This window comes from Coenobita brevimanus, chromosome 103 (genome assembly GCF_032717465.1).
Source record: "Coenobita brevimanus isolate Jiangsu-jjx chromosome 103, ASM3271746v2, whole genome shotgun sequence".
NCBI lineage: Eukaryota > Metazoa > Arthropoda > Malacostraca > Decapoda > Coenobitidae > Coenobita > Coenobita brevimanus.
Genome location: NC_137056.1, coordinates 37,233,527 through 37,249,972, shown reverse-complemented (window position 1 = coordinate 37,249,972; position 16,446 = coordinate 37,233,527). Strand labels below are relative to the sequence as shown.

The following is a 16,446-nucleotide window of genomic DNA, read 5'->3' as shown; positions in this document are numbered from 1 at the left end:
CTTTCAGCGAGTGGACGTCTTAGTTGTTTTCTTGTAGCTGTTTCCGGATGATTTTATTAATATAAGAAACATCCCGAACTGGAGGATTAGGCATAGTTTCATTGACCCTTTCATTACAGTCGGTCTACCTTGAGATAAAGAAGATCACCAGAAGATAACAAAAGAAGAAGAAGAAGGAAGACAGAATAAAGAAAAAGAAGCGTCATGTAATTCAAGGGGTTCATGTCACCTTCGATGCAGTTATCCAGAACTTTTACATCCCTAGCGTCGGCGATTAATTGATCAGTTTATCACTTTTATCGTCATCAGGAAGTGCAATTACCACAGCTGAAAGTGAATCCCTCTTAAATCAAAATTGAAGTGTGATCCTTAATTAACCACCCTAACTTGTCGGTGCAGAGGGCGTCCGTATTATATGAATCCATCACTGTTAATTCCACGGCAATCACAATCAACCACACCTGGAATCAGCGCCAATTGTTCCTGCTCCAGAGTCGTCTTGGTAACGGCCGTGAGAACCGAGGAAAGGAGGCAACGGGTGGCCGAGTAAGATGGATGTGTACAATCAGGTACTAAAGTCCGTCGCCTCGTCTGACTCTTCCTTACTGCTGCATTCACAGAAGCTTGAATGTGGCGTGTTGGACTAATGTCAAAATTGTAATCTACATTTGATTGATAATCTGCGCCTTAGCCCACAGCGTTACATTCAGGCATCTGTGAATCCAGCGGTGAGGTAAAGACAGAAGAGAACGGACGTTAGTATTTGACTGTTCATCAAGCAGTGATGGGTGACCGGCAGGTGTTTTTGTTGTTATTGGCTCATCTGAACGTGAACCCGCTGGACTCTAGGCTGAAGCTGCCATTCTATAGTTCACCATCCTCCTTTTAGAGGGTAGGAAGGGAATTGAAGGTAGGTTTTTATGACAAGGCAACAGAGTCGCTCGGTTATATCGTCGGCACCACGTGAAGGCGTCCCTCTCCATAAGGAAGTGATGTTGAAAGTAGGTTGAGGCATGGAAGGCCAGCGAGAATACGGCTTGATATGCTAATTGGGTTTGTGAGAAAACAAGGTATATACATAAAGTAAGCTGAAGAATCGACAGCAGAAGAAGAACAGAGAGACCCCCAGGTGGGGGTAAACCGCCCTCTTGCGGTAGATTTCACTGCAGTAGCCAAAGCTATTGACCTGTGACCTTCATATTCGAACGTAACCTACAGTAGATGTACTCATTTGCCCTTAAACTTACCCAGATCTTCTGCCTATTTATCAATTGTCTGGCACTGCATCCTGTGTTTAGTAACTTGAACCAAAGCACTTCTACAGTAGGGGTTTCTGTCCCTGCTTATTCCAGTTGTTTTTTTATGTATATTTTTTTTCAAATAACTTTTTAACCTTTTCGTCATATCTCTTCTGTTATCGCAATTCATTTTTTCTTTCCCATAATTGGACTACGGTACAATCCAACACCATTTCGCAAGGATGAGCAAGCCTTTTTTTTTTTTTTTTTTTTTTTTTTTTTTTTTTTAGTCATGAAAATTTAATGTTCTTTCTACCAGACGATTTTATTCAGCTTGGGAGGATTTTTTTCAAAGTGGATAATTTAGGTGTAGCCATCAGTGACCCCCGTGGACCCTTCACTATTAGAGGTCTTGTTAAATAAAATCGTCTGGTGGTAGCCTGAATGAAGTAAAAAATATTTCATTGTTGTACAGGGGTTAAGAGTTCTGGTTATGGCTTCCCATTTTACCAAAATGTTCGCCGGAGGAGCCACTTTCATTCTAATTGTAACCTAATGACAGGGAAGTTATGCAGTACTGTTGAAGTCGGTGTCATCATCGTATGCAGATTATTATTACACGAAGTTGTTTATTTATGAGTTTCTGCACTGTTCAGATTTCCAAAGGCCTCGTTCTCCTTCGTCGTCATAAATTTTCTCACCTTCATCACTACCCACTGCAGCTCCCACTCCCCTGCTCCTCTCCTTTACCTCCTTCCCTTACTACACACATCTGCTTATCCACCAACATATGCCCCCCACTTCCCCAGCTCTCCCCTCATATCCTCCCACCCCTCTCTTCACCGCATCCCCTACTCCCTCCCCCACATCCCCTCATCCCTACACCCCACCCCCTCCTCTTGCCACCTTTCACCCCATGCCTTTCGTCGCCCCGTCCTGGCCCCATATACGGCACACACCACTAATGACACCCCTCAGACGCACTCACCCCGCTGCCCCGACCTTGGCTACATCCAGTTTAAAACACACACACACACACACACACACACACACACACACACACACACACACACACACACACACACACACACACACACACACACACACCCTTCCCTCCCCTCCCTCACGTTTTTATTTTTCTTTTCACACACGGCGCCCCGCATCCCCCTCCCCCCTCACGCCCCCTCACTCGCCACCTCTTCTCTGTTTACGCGTTGTGCAATGGAGTGTGTTGCGTTGCGCCACTCTGAAATTAATGGGTCCAGGGCAGATGGGTTCACTCACACTTGGTGCCCGTGTTGAGGCCAGATTAATGAAGGTATAACACGTCTCATGCTCCCGTTGCTGTGTGTGTGTGTGTGTGTGTGTGTGTGTGTGTGTGTGTTTGCGCACTAGTAATCCTTGTCACAATAATTCTCTTGATGTCCTAACCATACCGATATTTACCGACCCCAACCATTGTCATTTACTGCAGTTTTACTGCATGTTTTCACCATGATCTTTCTGTAACGGTGGAAAAACAAAAAACAAAAAAAACAAGGCGAACAAAGGAACAGAGTTACAGCAACAGAAACACATAGATCTTACAGTCAAAACGGGTCAGTGAAATCCACTCTTACTGTTAGTAAAGAACTGAATATGTATAAAGTAAGAGGGGGCTAGAATGTTCTCTCCTTCTGGCCGCCCCCTTCGATAGATATTTGGCAGGAAAATAAGACTGCCCCCTGCAGATTAATAATTATCACCAGGAAAGAAAATATAATATTCAAAAGCAAAAAGACTCGGCATTTATTTACTTAAATGACGTGCAGTACGATTTAATATATAACTGGCACCATCTTTGTTACTCTTCATCGAACATTTTTTTTTTTTTTAATGGATCCACACATAATCATATAAATTATAAACATATACATTGATATTGTTTTCTTCTTATCTCAAATAGCAGGGTCGACTGGAAGCCAAATTACGTGACATATCATGGAGATGATTACAGTCGCTGACTTTTAATTTATTCTTATTTGTATATTTACACATACTCAGCTTCCTTTGTTTGTTTTGGATGGCAGTTTTATTGTACTATTTGCATTCATGTTTTGATATTGTCAGTGTGTGGCCGTTGGCTTCATGAATGTTGTTGTGATCGCCCTTGTTCTTGTTGTAAACGTTACAGGACATTTAGTCTTGATTAATGGTACTAGGTCAACAAAAAGCTCAACTGGAATTCTTCGACGAATTATACCCTATGTCCTGTTTTATCAGCGACATAATTCTAAAACATTAGAACATGTACAGTAGGTATTGTCTGTTTTCGATTAAGGTTCATAAGTCCAATGAATTTGATATTCTGTTGTGCATCATCCATACAGGTGCTCAGATCTGGTGATAAGTCACAGAAATTCAGTGCTGACATAACACAGTTAGTTGCTGCTTTGAGTGCATAATTGAAGCATGGAGTCTGTTCAGATTACCTTCCTCCCTTCCTACACTGCCCCATTGTTGCACCGTCTCGGAAGGACAAAGTTCACACAGCAGGTTCGGCACCTCGTCTATGTGCTGTACAGTCAGCAATACGGTAGGTGGAAAAAGCGACTTTGGAGATGTGTGGCCGCTGCTCGATATACTATGTAGAATTATTTTCCTAAATGGACCACCCCTGCTCCACATTTCCAGGTTCAGCAGAGACGCTGATTGGAAGACAGGCTTCATATAGATTTAAAATAACTTATTTCCGGCACATTAATGTGTATATCATGTTTCATGACTGAAGTAGGTCTGTTGTTTGCAGTTGATATACATCACAGACTCAGATCAGCACACCTATCGTGCATATAATAGCCTAATTGTAAAAGATAACGAAGTATAAGTTAAACGAGCAGCAGAATATTGGGATATTCATATACTAATATAATACAGTAAGTTCCAGTACAGCCGATACTGTGATATGAACCCAATGGCAAGCTTCACCATTAGACACGTGTACAACTTACCTTGGCCTAAAGTTGCCTGCGTGCCATTGCGAATGATGAGCTGCATATGCTAGTCATGAAGAAGTGTTATGGAAAGACAGTGCTGTAGAGCTACAGAAATGCACGAAAGTATTTAACCTCCGCCAAGTTTTGGTGGACGAACTATAGGATGGCAGATAAACAACTTTTCAAACGTGCAAGGAAATTTCTCTCTCTCTCTCTCTCTCTCAACTTAAAAGTCGTTCGTGTCCAATTCCTCCAAATAGTACGAGACAATACGGGAAATTGAATCGTACAATAATAATCCTCACCATGGCAGTATCGCATTTCGCCATAACCCGTATCTATCAACGTCTTGTGCCATTAACCCTTTCACTTATATTACCGCACTTACCCATTGTATTGTGGCTGGCGCATGGCGAATTTATCCAGCACGCAGAAATACATTCGCGTCAGATATACAGCAGCTAGATGATGTTTTTTTCTATTTTACCCTTGCCTCCACCACTCGATTTGATACAGTTTTGTAAGGATCTGAAAAGGTTTACAGGGCTGTGCCTTATCCTTCCAGTTAATACGTCAACTCCTGGAATTACACGAGGGTCGTATAAAGGAAGGCAGCCAGTGTGTGTGTGTATTATATATATATATATATATATATATATATATATATATATATATATATATATATATATATATATATATATATATATATATGTATGTATGTATGTATGTATGTATAATTAAGGTCTGAGGAAGAGTTGCAGGCAAGAATGAAGCTGGTGATTAGTGGTGAAAGTGTTTGATGTATATAGATGTTGCTGTGTTGCGTGCTAATAATGAACCGAATTTTTGTTGGCTGGATCAGAGCCTGTGATGTTCTGTGTTTGGTGAGGTTTGAAAGGAAATATTTATGAGATTAAAATAGTAACTGTTAAGCGATTAAGTGTCTCTCACTGTTGGTATATTGCAAAAGAATGGGATGATATAAGAGATCACGTACCTAAGTGCAGTGATGGAAAAGAGAAGTGAGTGTGTAGAGGAAGTGTTCAGTAGAGTTGTGTAAGGAGATAAAACTGCATGCGCTGTTAAAGCCTCGATGTGGAATATAGACCTGAGTACAGAAGCTGAATGAGGTTTGTTTGAAGGTGTCATTTCTCTTTTCTCATTTCTCTTTTTCGTTTGCCTGTCCTCTCTCATTTCTCATTTCCTGTGTGTCTCAGCCTGTCCTCTCTCATTTCACACTTTTCTCTGTATCGCTGCCTGCCCTCTCTCATTGCTCATTTTACTCTGCTTGCTCTCCCTTATTTCTCCTTTTCCTTTGCCTGCCCTATCTCGTTTCTCTTCTCACGCCCTCCTCTGTCTTTCCTCTCACCTTTCAACTCAGCCTCCCATTACATTAGTTAGTGTTCTTCCACGGATCTCCTCTCCCGACGTCCTTGGAATAGATTACTGAACTAATGAGTTGGCTAAAACATCCAGTTGGAAAGACGCAGCTGATCATGACCTCTGGCTGCCTCTTAGCTGTGTGATGAAGGTAATCGGCAAGGAATCACAGCTGACCTTCTTAGATCGAGGAAATAGTAAATTAAGACACCAATCTCTCCATTTATCATCACTACATCACCCGGGAAGAACCTCACTTTTAAGGTCATCTAATTAGGCTGGCAGACCCCTCGGTGTTCTTCACATTAATCTCGAATCCAAGGACTTAAAAAGTAAAAATCTTATTCTTGTCAAATTCAGACGGTTTTATGTAGCTTGGGAGAGACTTTTCAAACTAGTGGGTTAGTTAAAGCCACTATTAACCCCTGAACTACTGGCTGATACTTTCTAAGCTGAATTAAATTGTTTCTTAGCGGCAAGAATAAGGTTATTATGACGGCTTTAGCTTGAACGGGTTAAACTGAGACTATAGGTGAGAATAATCATACCTGTGGGTGTTCAGTGCTTCTATACTCGTAAAAACATAACTGTGAAAATATTCATGTATATGTTGGTAACTGGATAATGAATACATAGAAACGTTTAATTGGTTTGAGCACCATGACGTCCTGCTGATGATTTTTGTACGTACCTCGAGTGACAGTATAGCATACTAATGCAGAATGTAATTATGAACTGACTGATTACTATATAAGCCAGTAAGACAACTCACATACACATTAATGTCTTTTCCAAATGAAACTGAATAAGAAAGAAAGCCGAATTCAAGGTCCCTGTATAATGAGATAGCTGGACACATCGCATCTGTGACTGGTGATTATTGGCAGTGGCTTCGGCTGGATAACATTTGTGAAAGATGTGGAGTAAGGGAGTCAGTTGGTCAAAGGGTAGAAGCGTGTGTTTGTGATATGGACGGGCAACTCTGCCATGCACGTTCAAGCCATATTTTGTGGCTCCTGAAAAACAGCTGATCCGTATGGTTAAGAATCACCACTTTGTTTCATAGGAGAAGTGACCAGTCCCCACAGTGCTGCTTGCAGGAGTGACGGCAGTACATGTGGAAAAATTAATCTATTGGAAGGGCAGTGTACTTGAGTGGAATAACCTGTTTACAACGAGTCCTATTGAGTTTTGTATCCTGCGCACTCATCCTTCATCCACGACGAGGTGTAAATTCGCTAGAACGCTCTTTAGGAACATACTACTGCGCCATCCTTCTTCCGGGTGGAGAGTAGAATCGTCTGGCGCTGAACACCGTAAACTAGCTTGTCGTCAGCCAAGGAATACGAAGTTATATGTACGCTTCTGGGTTGGTTCCAGCCGTGGGATCGAGCGCTAGTCTAAATGACAAGCAGGCGCATCTGCCAACCCGACCACTGAATATTCAGTAAGGTGTTGAAATGGGCTTATATGAATATGTACTTGGGGAAGGAGGAGATGTTGAAGACCCGTAAAAAAACAGCCGAATATGGTAAACGAGAGAGAGAGAGAGAGAGAGAGAGAGAGAGAGAGAGAGAGAGAGAGAGAGAGTGAAGGAACTGAAGGACAGAAGTGGATGAATGGTTGAAGAATATTTGGAGGTGAGCCTGGCAGTGGTTGTGCTCCTTCAATACCCTGACAGTAGACGAAACTCACTACCTCTGGCGTTAGGAATCATTCTCTTGTTTGGATTGTTGGCGTGTAAGGTGGGTCCGAGAATTTCGAAAGCTTGAGTCACGAGAGAATGGACGTATGGTGATGATGATATGGTGATGGTAGTGGTGGTGGTGATGATAATGGCCCTGATGATGGTGATGGTGGTGATAATGATGATGATGTGATGGTAGTGGTGTTGGTGATGATGATGTGATGGCAGTGGTGATGGTGATGATGATGATGATGACTTTCCCTCCGTCCTACTCTGTTTCTCGGTACCTTGAAGGAGGGAGGAACCCGAGGGAGGGGTGGGGGACGGGGAGAGGAGAACAAAGGGAGGGGGTGTGATAAAGAGAGGGAGGGTGAGAAAGAGGTGTAACAGTGCTGAGGTCGAGAGAGAGAGACCATTTCTTTGTATCCTTTATATCTATCGACCATCTAATCATCTATCTGTACATACCCACCTGTTAATCGACTTCCTTCTTTTTTTTTTCTTTTTTTTTTTTCTTTTTTACATATAAGCGATCTCTTTCACGTGATTAATCTGTCGAATTTTCTGTATATTCCTTGTATCTTAGGCCCGTATTCTCGTCGGTTGAGGAAGCACCCTAACACCTTTTCCTAAGCGATTTATTTTGTTTATTACACATTACTGTCCTCTTCTGTGTTACATAAATCCTTCCAACATCGCCAAACTCTGCATAGATGACGTACAAAAGGATGTTAACTTGCCATACCCAGAAATAAATCACCAAGGAAGAGGTGTTAGGGAGCTTCCTTCATATATCACTTTAGCCATCAATCATCCATTTCTTTATTGCCATAGCAGGAACTTGATTGACAGGCGCAAAGACATTCACTGCAAGGGTGACCAGTTGCTCTTCCCTAAGTAGCATTACGTGAACAGTATACCCCAACTACCCCGCGTACTTCGACACTTACGGGCAGCAGCCGTTGGGAGCTTATTAACCCTTAGACCAAGCGTGTATTTGGTGGTTATATGGTTATCACCCAACGGACTATATGCTTTCCTGGGTTACATAATCGACTAGCTTATCAACAGTAATTATCAGTACATTCTTATGCTGATTACTTGATAGGAGGAGGGAATCATTCAGCCATCTGCCTTGTGAATAATACTTAATCTCTGTCATATTTTTTACTATCATCAGGGTACTATACTGTTTTTACGTGACTTTTTTTTTCCCGGGTTTTTGCAGCACATTCCACGTAACTCAGTGACAAATTTTGATAATACTACTGATGTACATCCTTTTCATACCATTTCTTCCTTTCTTCATATTGTGTTTACCATTTGCTACAACTCAGCATTCAGTAAGGAGAGGCGGCAGTTTGAGGCCAGGTTAGTGTAAATAGGGTGAAGTCTACTTACTGCCTACATATGGTTGAAGCTTAGTTTGCTGCTCACCATTTTCTGTTTTTGTAGTGGACCCTTCAAACCAATGACTTTTATTCATATGCAGATGATTTTATGCCGCATAGAAAAGATTTTTCGAAATGGAGGGATTAGATATACTGCATCTAGAATGTACTCCTTCACCACTACAGGTCCTTCCTTAGTGTAGTAGATTCGTACTGAGGTGGACAGAATAAAAAAAAAACGTAGAGTTCCTCGGTCTGTCTAGCCGAGCAGACTCATCAACCGCAGGCAAACAGTCCTCGTTGCAGGGCCATTCTGTGCAGTGATCGATGTTCCTTTGCGGTAGACAGCTGTTCTCTTGCAGTAGACAGCGCATCGTCAAAGAGAGACGTGGGGATGAGTGAGGAGATTGAGTTTCCGGATGGACGCCGCATTTGCGTTTCTCCACCCAGTTCATAGCGGCGCCATAGTAGGCTTTGCATCACAGTTGTTTGGTTATATGGTTACCACTCAGCGCTGTAAATGGTTTCCTTGGCTACAGGAAACCATTAGGCTTGTCACTCAGTGTTGTCACCATAAGAAGTAGGTAGGACTACATCAGGTGAGTGGAGGATGGTTGCTGCCACCTACCACCATGACAGGGAAGTGAATAGCTTAAGTTACCCCCACAGTCATCGACCACCGCCAACCCTAAAAAAAAAATAATAATAATAATAATAATCCTAATAATAATCCTGCCACTGTATCTCCATTAACTCATTCATTGCGATGGCGTCGTCAGGTTGGAATGAAAAACTGGTATATTGTGTAGTATTCTCTGAGCTGACCCGTCGTACCGTGGACGACACGTGTGTGCCCTGTTTTGGTTCACACTTACTTTAGATATACCGAGTTGATGTGTGTTTAGCTTCTGTTGCAACGAGGAGGTAAACACATAGATTTTGTTCATTTACACAAGCACCGTTCCAGCGCGCGCGCGCACACACACACACACACACACACACACACACACACACACACACACACACACACACACACACACACACACACACACACACACACACACACACACACACACACACACACATCCAAAACAGCCTAGAGTCAAGAACAAAGACAAGAAAGAAACCAATTAAGCGCCCCCCCTCCACAGAGAGAGAGAGAGAGAGGGCGGGTAATTAAAAAGCAATGGGGCGTAACGAGTAGCTTAACGACGATAATTATAGGCAGTTAGAGTTTAATAATCCCAGGCGACACCACTGAAGAACATTGTGATTACGATTGTGTGGGAGGGGAAGGGAGAGAAAGGGAGGAAATGGGGTGAGCGTGAGAGGAAAGGAGGGAGACAGAGTAAGAGATGGAAGGAAGAAGGTGAGAGAGTGAAGGAAGAAGGGAAGAAGAGTGAGAATGAGAGGGAGAGAAAGGGAGGAAAGAGGGTGAGCATGAGAGGAAAAGAGAGGGAAGGAGAGAGGTGAGAAGGTGAAGGAGGAAGGGAAGGGAAGAGGAGAGTAAGGATGAGAGGGTCGAAATGAAGGGAGTGCACAGGAGTTTATATTGCCCCATTATGAGATTATTTGTTAGAAAAAAAAAAGAAAAAAGAACTGATTCGTCTAAAGATTCAGTTGTGTCGTGCCTGAGAAAAAAGTAGGAGGGAAAAAGAGTGAGTGAATAAGGGAAGGGGATGCAAAAGGATAAAGAATAGATGGAAGGAGCCATGAAGACAGTGAGAGAGGGAAAGATCAAGGAAGGGAAAGTGAGGCTGGTAGGGAGTGAAGAAAATGAGGAAGGGAGCAAAAAAGAGATGGAGGGGAGGGAATAAAGAGAGCGAGGGAGTGAGAGTGTGACAAAGAGAGTTCATATTAACTACCATTAAATAAAAAATGAGTGGGTGGGAATCAACAAAGATAGGGAGGGAAGGATGAGGCAAGAGCACCAAGAAAGGGAGGAAGGGAGGGAGCAGGCGATAACATAAAATTACAGGGAGGGGACGAGGGAGAGAAGAGAGGGAAGGAGGGAGGGGAGGGAGAAAGGGTGGGAATGAAGGTTGGAAGTGTGACTGAGAGAGAGGTGAATGAAGAGAACGAAGAAATGGAGATAGAGAGAGGGGGGGGGGGTGGAAGATATGAAGGTAGGAAGAGTATGAGGGAAATATTACGGATATAAGCGCATGCAAAATCGCACCTACTTGACAGACCCGGCAAAGAGACTGCATTTAAACCGTAGAAGGCGACACGGAACCTCACAGCTATTAACCTCTAACCTCGTATTCACCACACTTTAAGTCCTTTCAGTTGTAGTACAGAGAAATACTGAGAGGGCTAAAATAAAGCTACCCTTTGTAATATGAGAAGCTGATGGTACAGAGAGGAATACAGAAGCGTCCATAACTTCAGTGAACTCATCTCTATAAAGGAACACGCAGTGGCCCAGTTAACCCCCTCAGTCCGGTGCTTATATCTTAGTTAATTTATACCATCATTAAAACGATTTTATTCAGCTTACGAGAAACTTTTCGAAGTGGAGGGGCTATATATTGCCATCATTAACATATTCGCCACTAGAAATTCCATCTATAAGTAAAAATAGGAGGAAGTAGCAAGAATAAAAAGTAATCGTATTGAAAGGTTTAAGACTTTGGTTCCGCCACGCCATATTGTATTGCCTTCCGAAAAACTTAGAAGGATACACACACACACACACACACACACACACACACACACACACACATCTATCTACCTATCTGTCTGTCTGTCTATCTATCTATACAGTATATTCCCCGTCTGTTCCAGGAATATACAGTCGCGGTCAGGAATATCGCACCGCTTTTAAGACGAACAATAATGAAACGTATACACATTATCCTGAAAAAAATGGCTGGGTTCCGAGGAGCGCATCACTAGGTTTTAAAAGTTATCGTTCACTCTTCCGTTATTTATTGTAGTGAAGTGACGATATAGTGCCAGCAGTAGTACATGGGCAAATAGTCCTTTTCCAGTCTCTAAGTTGTATCGACACTACTAAAATCTTTCTTAACCATACTCTTTTCATCTTAACATGGCGCAGATTATCGTCCTTTCGCAGCTTATTTCACGCAGCCGAATAGCGGAAAAAGACAATATTACGGCTGTACATCATTTCTGCCACTTCTTCATGACTAGCATCATATTCTAGTGTTAATCTATTGTTACAACTTAGCATTCAGGATGAAGAGATAGCAGATTTGGGGCCAAGTTAGAATAAGAAAAAAATATAACCAGGTAACATTCAGACGGTTGGAAGGGGGGCAGATTTCGTCTCATGGGTTGGGAGCCCGAGACTGTAAAAGTATCATTGACTGCAACTGTACATTAACCCTTTCAGCCCGAGGACGTCTTTGTGAGTGAGAGAGAGAGTGTGTGTGTGTGTGTATTTATAGTATTAGATAAAGCCTTCATTTACTCATTTGTTACCGGATGGCCTTTGTAAGCTGAATGACATTGTTCGGCAGCAGCAAAATTGAAAATAAATAAGTAAAATAAATAATGACGTCCTGGGGTTGAAGAGGCTTATGTAGGGTGTAATTATCTCACCCCTGCTGTTACAAGTCTCTCTACAGCTGAGTAAAATCGTCTGGGGTTAGTAAGATGAATGGGGTTAAGTGGAGTGAGAGGGAAGGAGTGCAAGAGAAGAGGTCAAAGCGATGCACTTGAGATATATCATAAAGACAGTGTAATTGGGAGGGAAAAGTGGGGGCGAAAGAGAAAGAGAGAGAGGGAGGGAGACGGTGGGGAAGATGGTAGAGAGGACTGAAAGGAAAGACCGGTATGAAAAATGCAAACGACAGGGAGATAAAAGCATGAATGAAGAAAGTAAAACTGAGGCGAAAAATACACAACCAAACCACTTCAGCCTGGGGACGTCTCTATTTCATTATTATTATTATTATTATTATTATTATTATTATTACTTTTTTTTATCTATGAGGGATTTTTGAAATGGGGGGGTTAGATATTTTCCATTAACCCCTTCACTGTGAGAGATCTATGTACACCCTGAATAAAATCGTCTGATAGTTGCGTAATTAAAACGAAAAATATGGGTCGTCGTGGTGCTGGGGTTATTTCCAAACGAGATGTGGAGATGGAAGGACGAAAGCTTAGAGGGTGAGGAGTGAGGGAGGGAAGAGGAGAGGAAATTGGTATAGACGTGATGACGATTGCAGAGCCTGTGATGTGTTACTGGGGTTAGGGACTCTGCGCAAGACGTGTGGGATTGTGAGAGAGAGAGAGAGAGATGAGAAAGGGAAGCATTAGGGGAAGGAAGAGGAGACAAGGGAGGAAATTGTGAGAGGAGAGGAGACGGGAATTGGTAGGCGAGGAGAGGGAATAGAAGAGAGAGTGGACAAAGGAGACAAGTGTGGCAGAAGGAGAGCAGACAAAAGGAAATGATAGGTAAAGGAAAAGAAAGGGAAGAGAAATTGTAGGAGACGAAGAAGGAAGGTGTGGCAGGGGAGGACATGAGTGTAGAAGAGTCATAGGGAAGGGGTATGTATGGAGAGCAAATGATGCGAGGAAGTTGAATGAGACGAAGGAAGAAAATGTGGCTGAGAAGAAAATGAAAGGAGAAAAGAGAACTAGAGAATAGGATAAGCGAAGCGAGAGAAAAAGACAAGAAAGAAGAGGAATTGATAGGTAAGGAAACAAATAGAAAACAAAGGAAAGAGAGTGGAGTGACAGAAGAAGAGAGGATATAAAGAGAAATTATTGAAGAAAAGCAAAGTAACCAAGAGCTGGAATATGAAGTAGAAAAGAGGGAAGAGACTAGTGTAGATGGAGAAAGAGACAAGAGAAAGGAAAGCAAAAGGAGAGATCAAACGATGTGGAGAATATGAACACTGCGAGCATCATGGGAAATACAAGAGGGAGAAAGAAATGGTCGCAGGAAAAGACGGACTGGTGATTATAAAGATGATACTAGGAAGAATAAGAATAAGAAGGAGAGAGAAAGAGCAAGTTAGCAACATGAAGGCAGCCAGACAAGATAACAGGCAGGCAGACAGACAGAAGGCAATCACTCATCTCCTCACCTCCCTGACCCCTCACCCCCCCAACATACTTCACTCCCTCAGCATGTCTGTTCCCTCTTCCCTCCCCCTTCCTCTGCCGTAGTCTACTGTGCACCCCTCTCTCCCCCCACCTTCAAAACTCCCCCTCACCTCGTCAACCCTCTCCCCCCCTCCCCTTTGGCATACCTCTGTTCTGACCCCCCTCCCTTTCGCTTACGCACTTCCCTTCCCCCTCCCCCTTCCTCTTGTGTATGTTTCTCCCTTCTCCTCCCCTCATCCCTGCACCCTCTAACCCCAGCCCCCTCACCACAGCCCCCCCTCCCCTTGCCTCACAATAGGAGCAGAGAACAACGTGAGAGGGAGGGGGAAGGGGAGAGGGGAGGAAGAAGGAACGAAGATTGGGTCACGAGTGTAGGAATGGAATTAGAGGGAATAGAGACGGACAGTGAAAATGTGTAGAAAGTAAGGATAGAGAAGATATGGAGAAAATAAAGAGAAGATATGGAAAGGAGGTGTAATAAGATAGTTAATTCACTTGGCGTCAACCAGAACTGAGTTAGCCTATTTAAGTGGGATTAAAGCTGTGGGAAAGCATTGGGAAAAGGGGAATGAAAGTGTAAAGAAAAAAGTGCAAAGAGATTGGGCGAGGCGATAATGAGATGAAAAATAGAACAAAGAGAGTGATTTGAAGATTGGAAATGAGAGGGTGATAGGGTGAGAAGTAGACGAAGGGGAAGAGAGGAATGGCGAAAGAAGTTCAGAATGGCTGTAAGAACTAAAAAGTGCAAGAGGGAGGAAGGAAAAGAATGCAGTGAGTGAGAGATGACTGATAATATGCAATAAGCGTGTGGAAATGAGTGATAATATTTAAATAAGGCAAACAACCGGCACTAAAGCCACAAATTCTTACGAGAGTGTTCGCAGCCATGGAGGTAGGCATTATTCAGTGTTGTTTATTGAACGGTCGAATAGTAATTGTTCTTTTCCCTCAGCGGATCTGTTAAGCTGTGAATCATAATCTGGCATTGGTGCTGCCACGAACGAATGATCTGCCTGTTGTGGAGTGTGTGTCTTAATGTATGCCGCATCATGACTCATTTTATATCAGTGTTGCCATCGACACACGATTATATTTAACATATGGGAGATATGTCGTACTGATGGCATTAAAGGGACTTTTCACTAAGCCCATCAATACGATGACCTCCGCTCATACCACCACATCAGCCTTGAACGAGATTGAGATGATGGGTATTCAAATGGTGACATGAAGTGTGCATCATTTCTTGCGCTTATGACAATCAGCCTGAGGGAACACATTACCCATAGCCTTTCCCCAGAGCCAGGTGCATTATATACCTACCTACCTACCTACCTACCTACGTACATACATACGTACATACATACATTCATACATACATACAGTTCAGCTTTTAGGAAACAGCAAATGACAAAGGAGTTTGAAAAAAAAAAAAAAAAAACAGCAATCCATTCAGTGCATTTTTTTTTTCCTGAAGATTTTAGTCAAGATTAGAATGATATCGTAATGAAGACCGAATAATCTCCAGTAATCCATTCCATAAGATACAATTTTTTCATTGTTTTTCTTTGTGCTTGTTACCAGAAAAAAATAAAAACTATATAATGAACAGAGGTAAGGTACGTAGAGAGAGAGAGAGAGAGAGAGAGAGAGAGAGAGAGAGAGAGATGTTGAAGGTTAAAAAAATGAGTGCTTTGTGTGTGTGTGTGTGTGTGTGTGTGTGTGTGTGTGTGTGTGTGTGTGTGAGAGAGAGAGAGAGAGAGAGAGAGGGAATAACCATTTCAACCCGAGGACATGATATTATACATGCGCGGGAACGTATTAAGGGTTTATGTGCTTAGTTCCGTTTGTCCTACTGTCTGTTGTTTTGTCTGTTAGCAAGATTATGGAAAAATATTGAAAGCGAATCCCACGAATTTGGCATAATTTTTGAGGACCGTCAGAATAACAAGTGATTAATTTTTAGCCGAAGGAAGGTCATAGGTTAAGGATAAAGTCAGCTCAAACGGTATTAATCCGATTGTGACCAGACTTGGTGGGAGGGATGAGGGACAGTAATGGGTAACGTAGGTAAGTTTTGAGAATAATCGGTGAAGGTAAAGGTCACAGGGCAAGCTTAACGGATCGACGTTTGAACTGAAATTGCTTTTATTCCATTTGGATCACATTTGGTGGAAGTGTTTGAGGTCAGCCAAGGATGATTTTATTGTATTACCAGGCGTAGGTCAGAGGTCAAGGCCACAGGGCAGGATCAACTTAAACACTTTTTATCTGATTTAGACCAAACTTGGTGGATGGGTTGAGGGTCAGGCAAGGATGAAGTAATTAGATTTTGAGAGTAGTCAGTTAGAGGTCAAAGTCACAGAGCGGGGACAGAGATTAGGCCCTAAATAGATTGCAGTTTGAGGATGTTGCACGCTCTGAGTCTCCATCGTGTATTCTATCTTCGACCACATGATTACGGGTGTGTTCAGCTTAGAGCGTCTTGGCATTGAAGGGGTTAATATAGGCTATAGTGAAACCAGACATTTCAAAATGTCTCTCGAGGTGAATGAAATAGTCTGGCAGTAGCAAGAAATAGTGATAATACTGCGTGATAGTGAAGCATTTGAGATAATAAAAATGCTTATGAATTGCGCGCGCGCACACACACACACACACACACACACACACACACACACACACACACACAC

General features: G+C 42.6%; 1 protein-coding gene across 1 annotated transcript in view; it reads left to right on the top strand.

Annotated features, from left to right (window-relative positions):
- The window catches only part of LOC145415679 (uncharacterized), an 88,013-nt gene that overhangs the window by 17,207 nt on the left and 54,360 nt on the right, over positions 1–16,446 (top strand). The window contains exon 5 of the mRNA XM_080284893.1: positions 400–546. Within this exon, the coding sequence (XP_080141019.1) occupies positions 400–546 (147 nt within the window). The remainder of the gene's footprint in view (positions 1–399; positions 547–16,446) is intronic.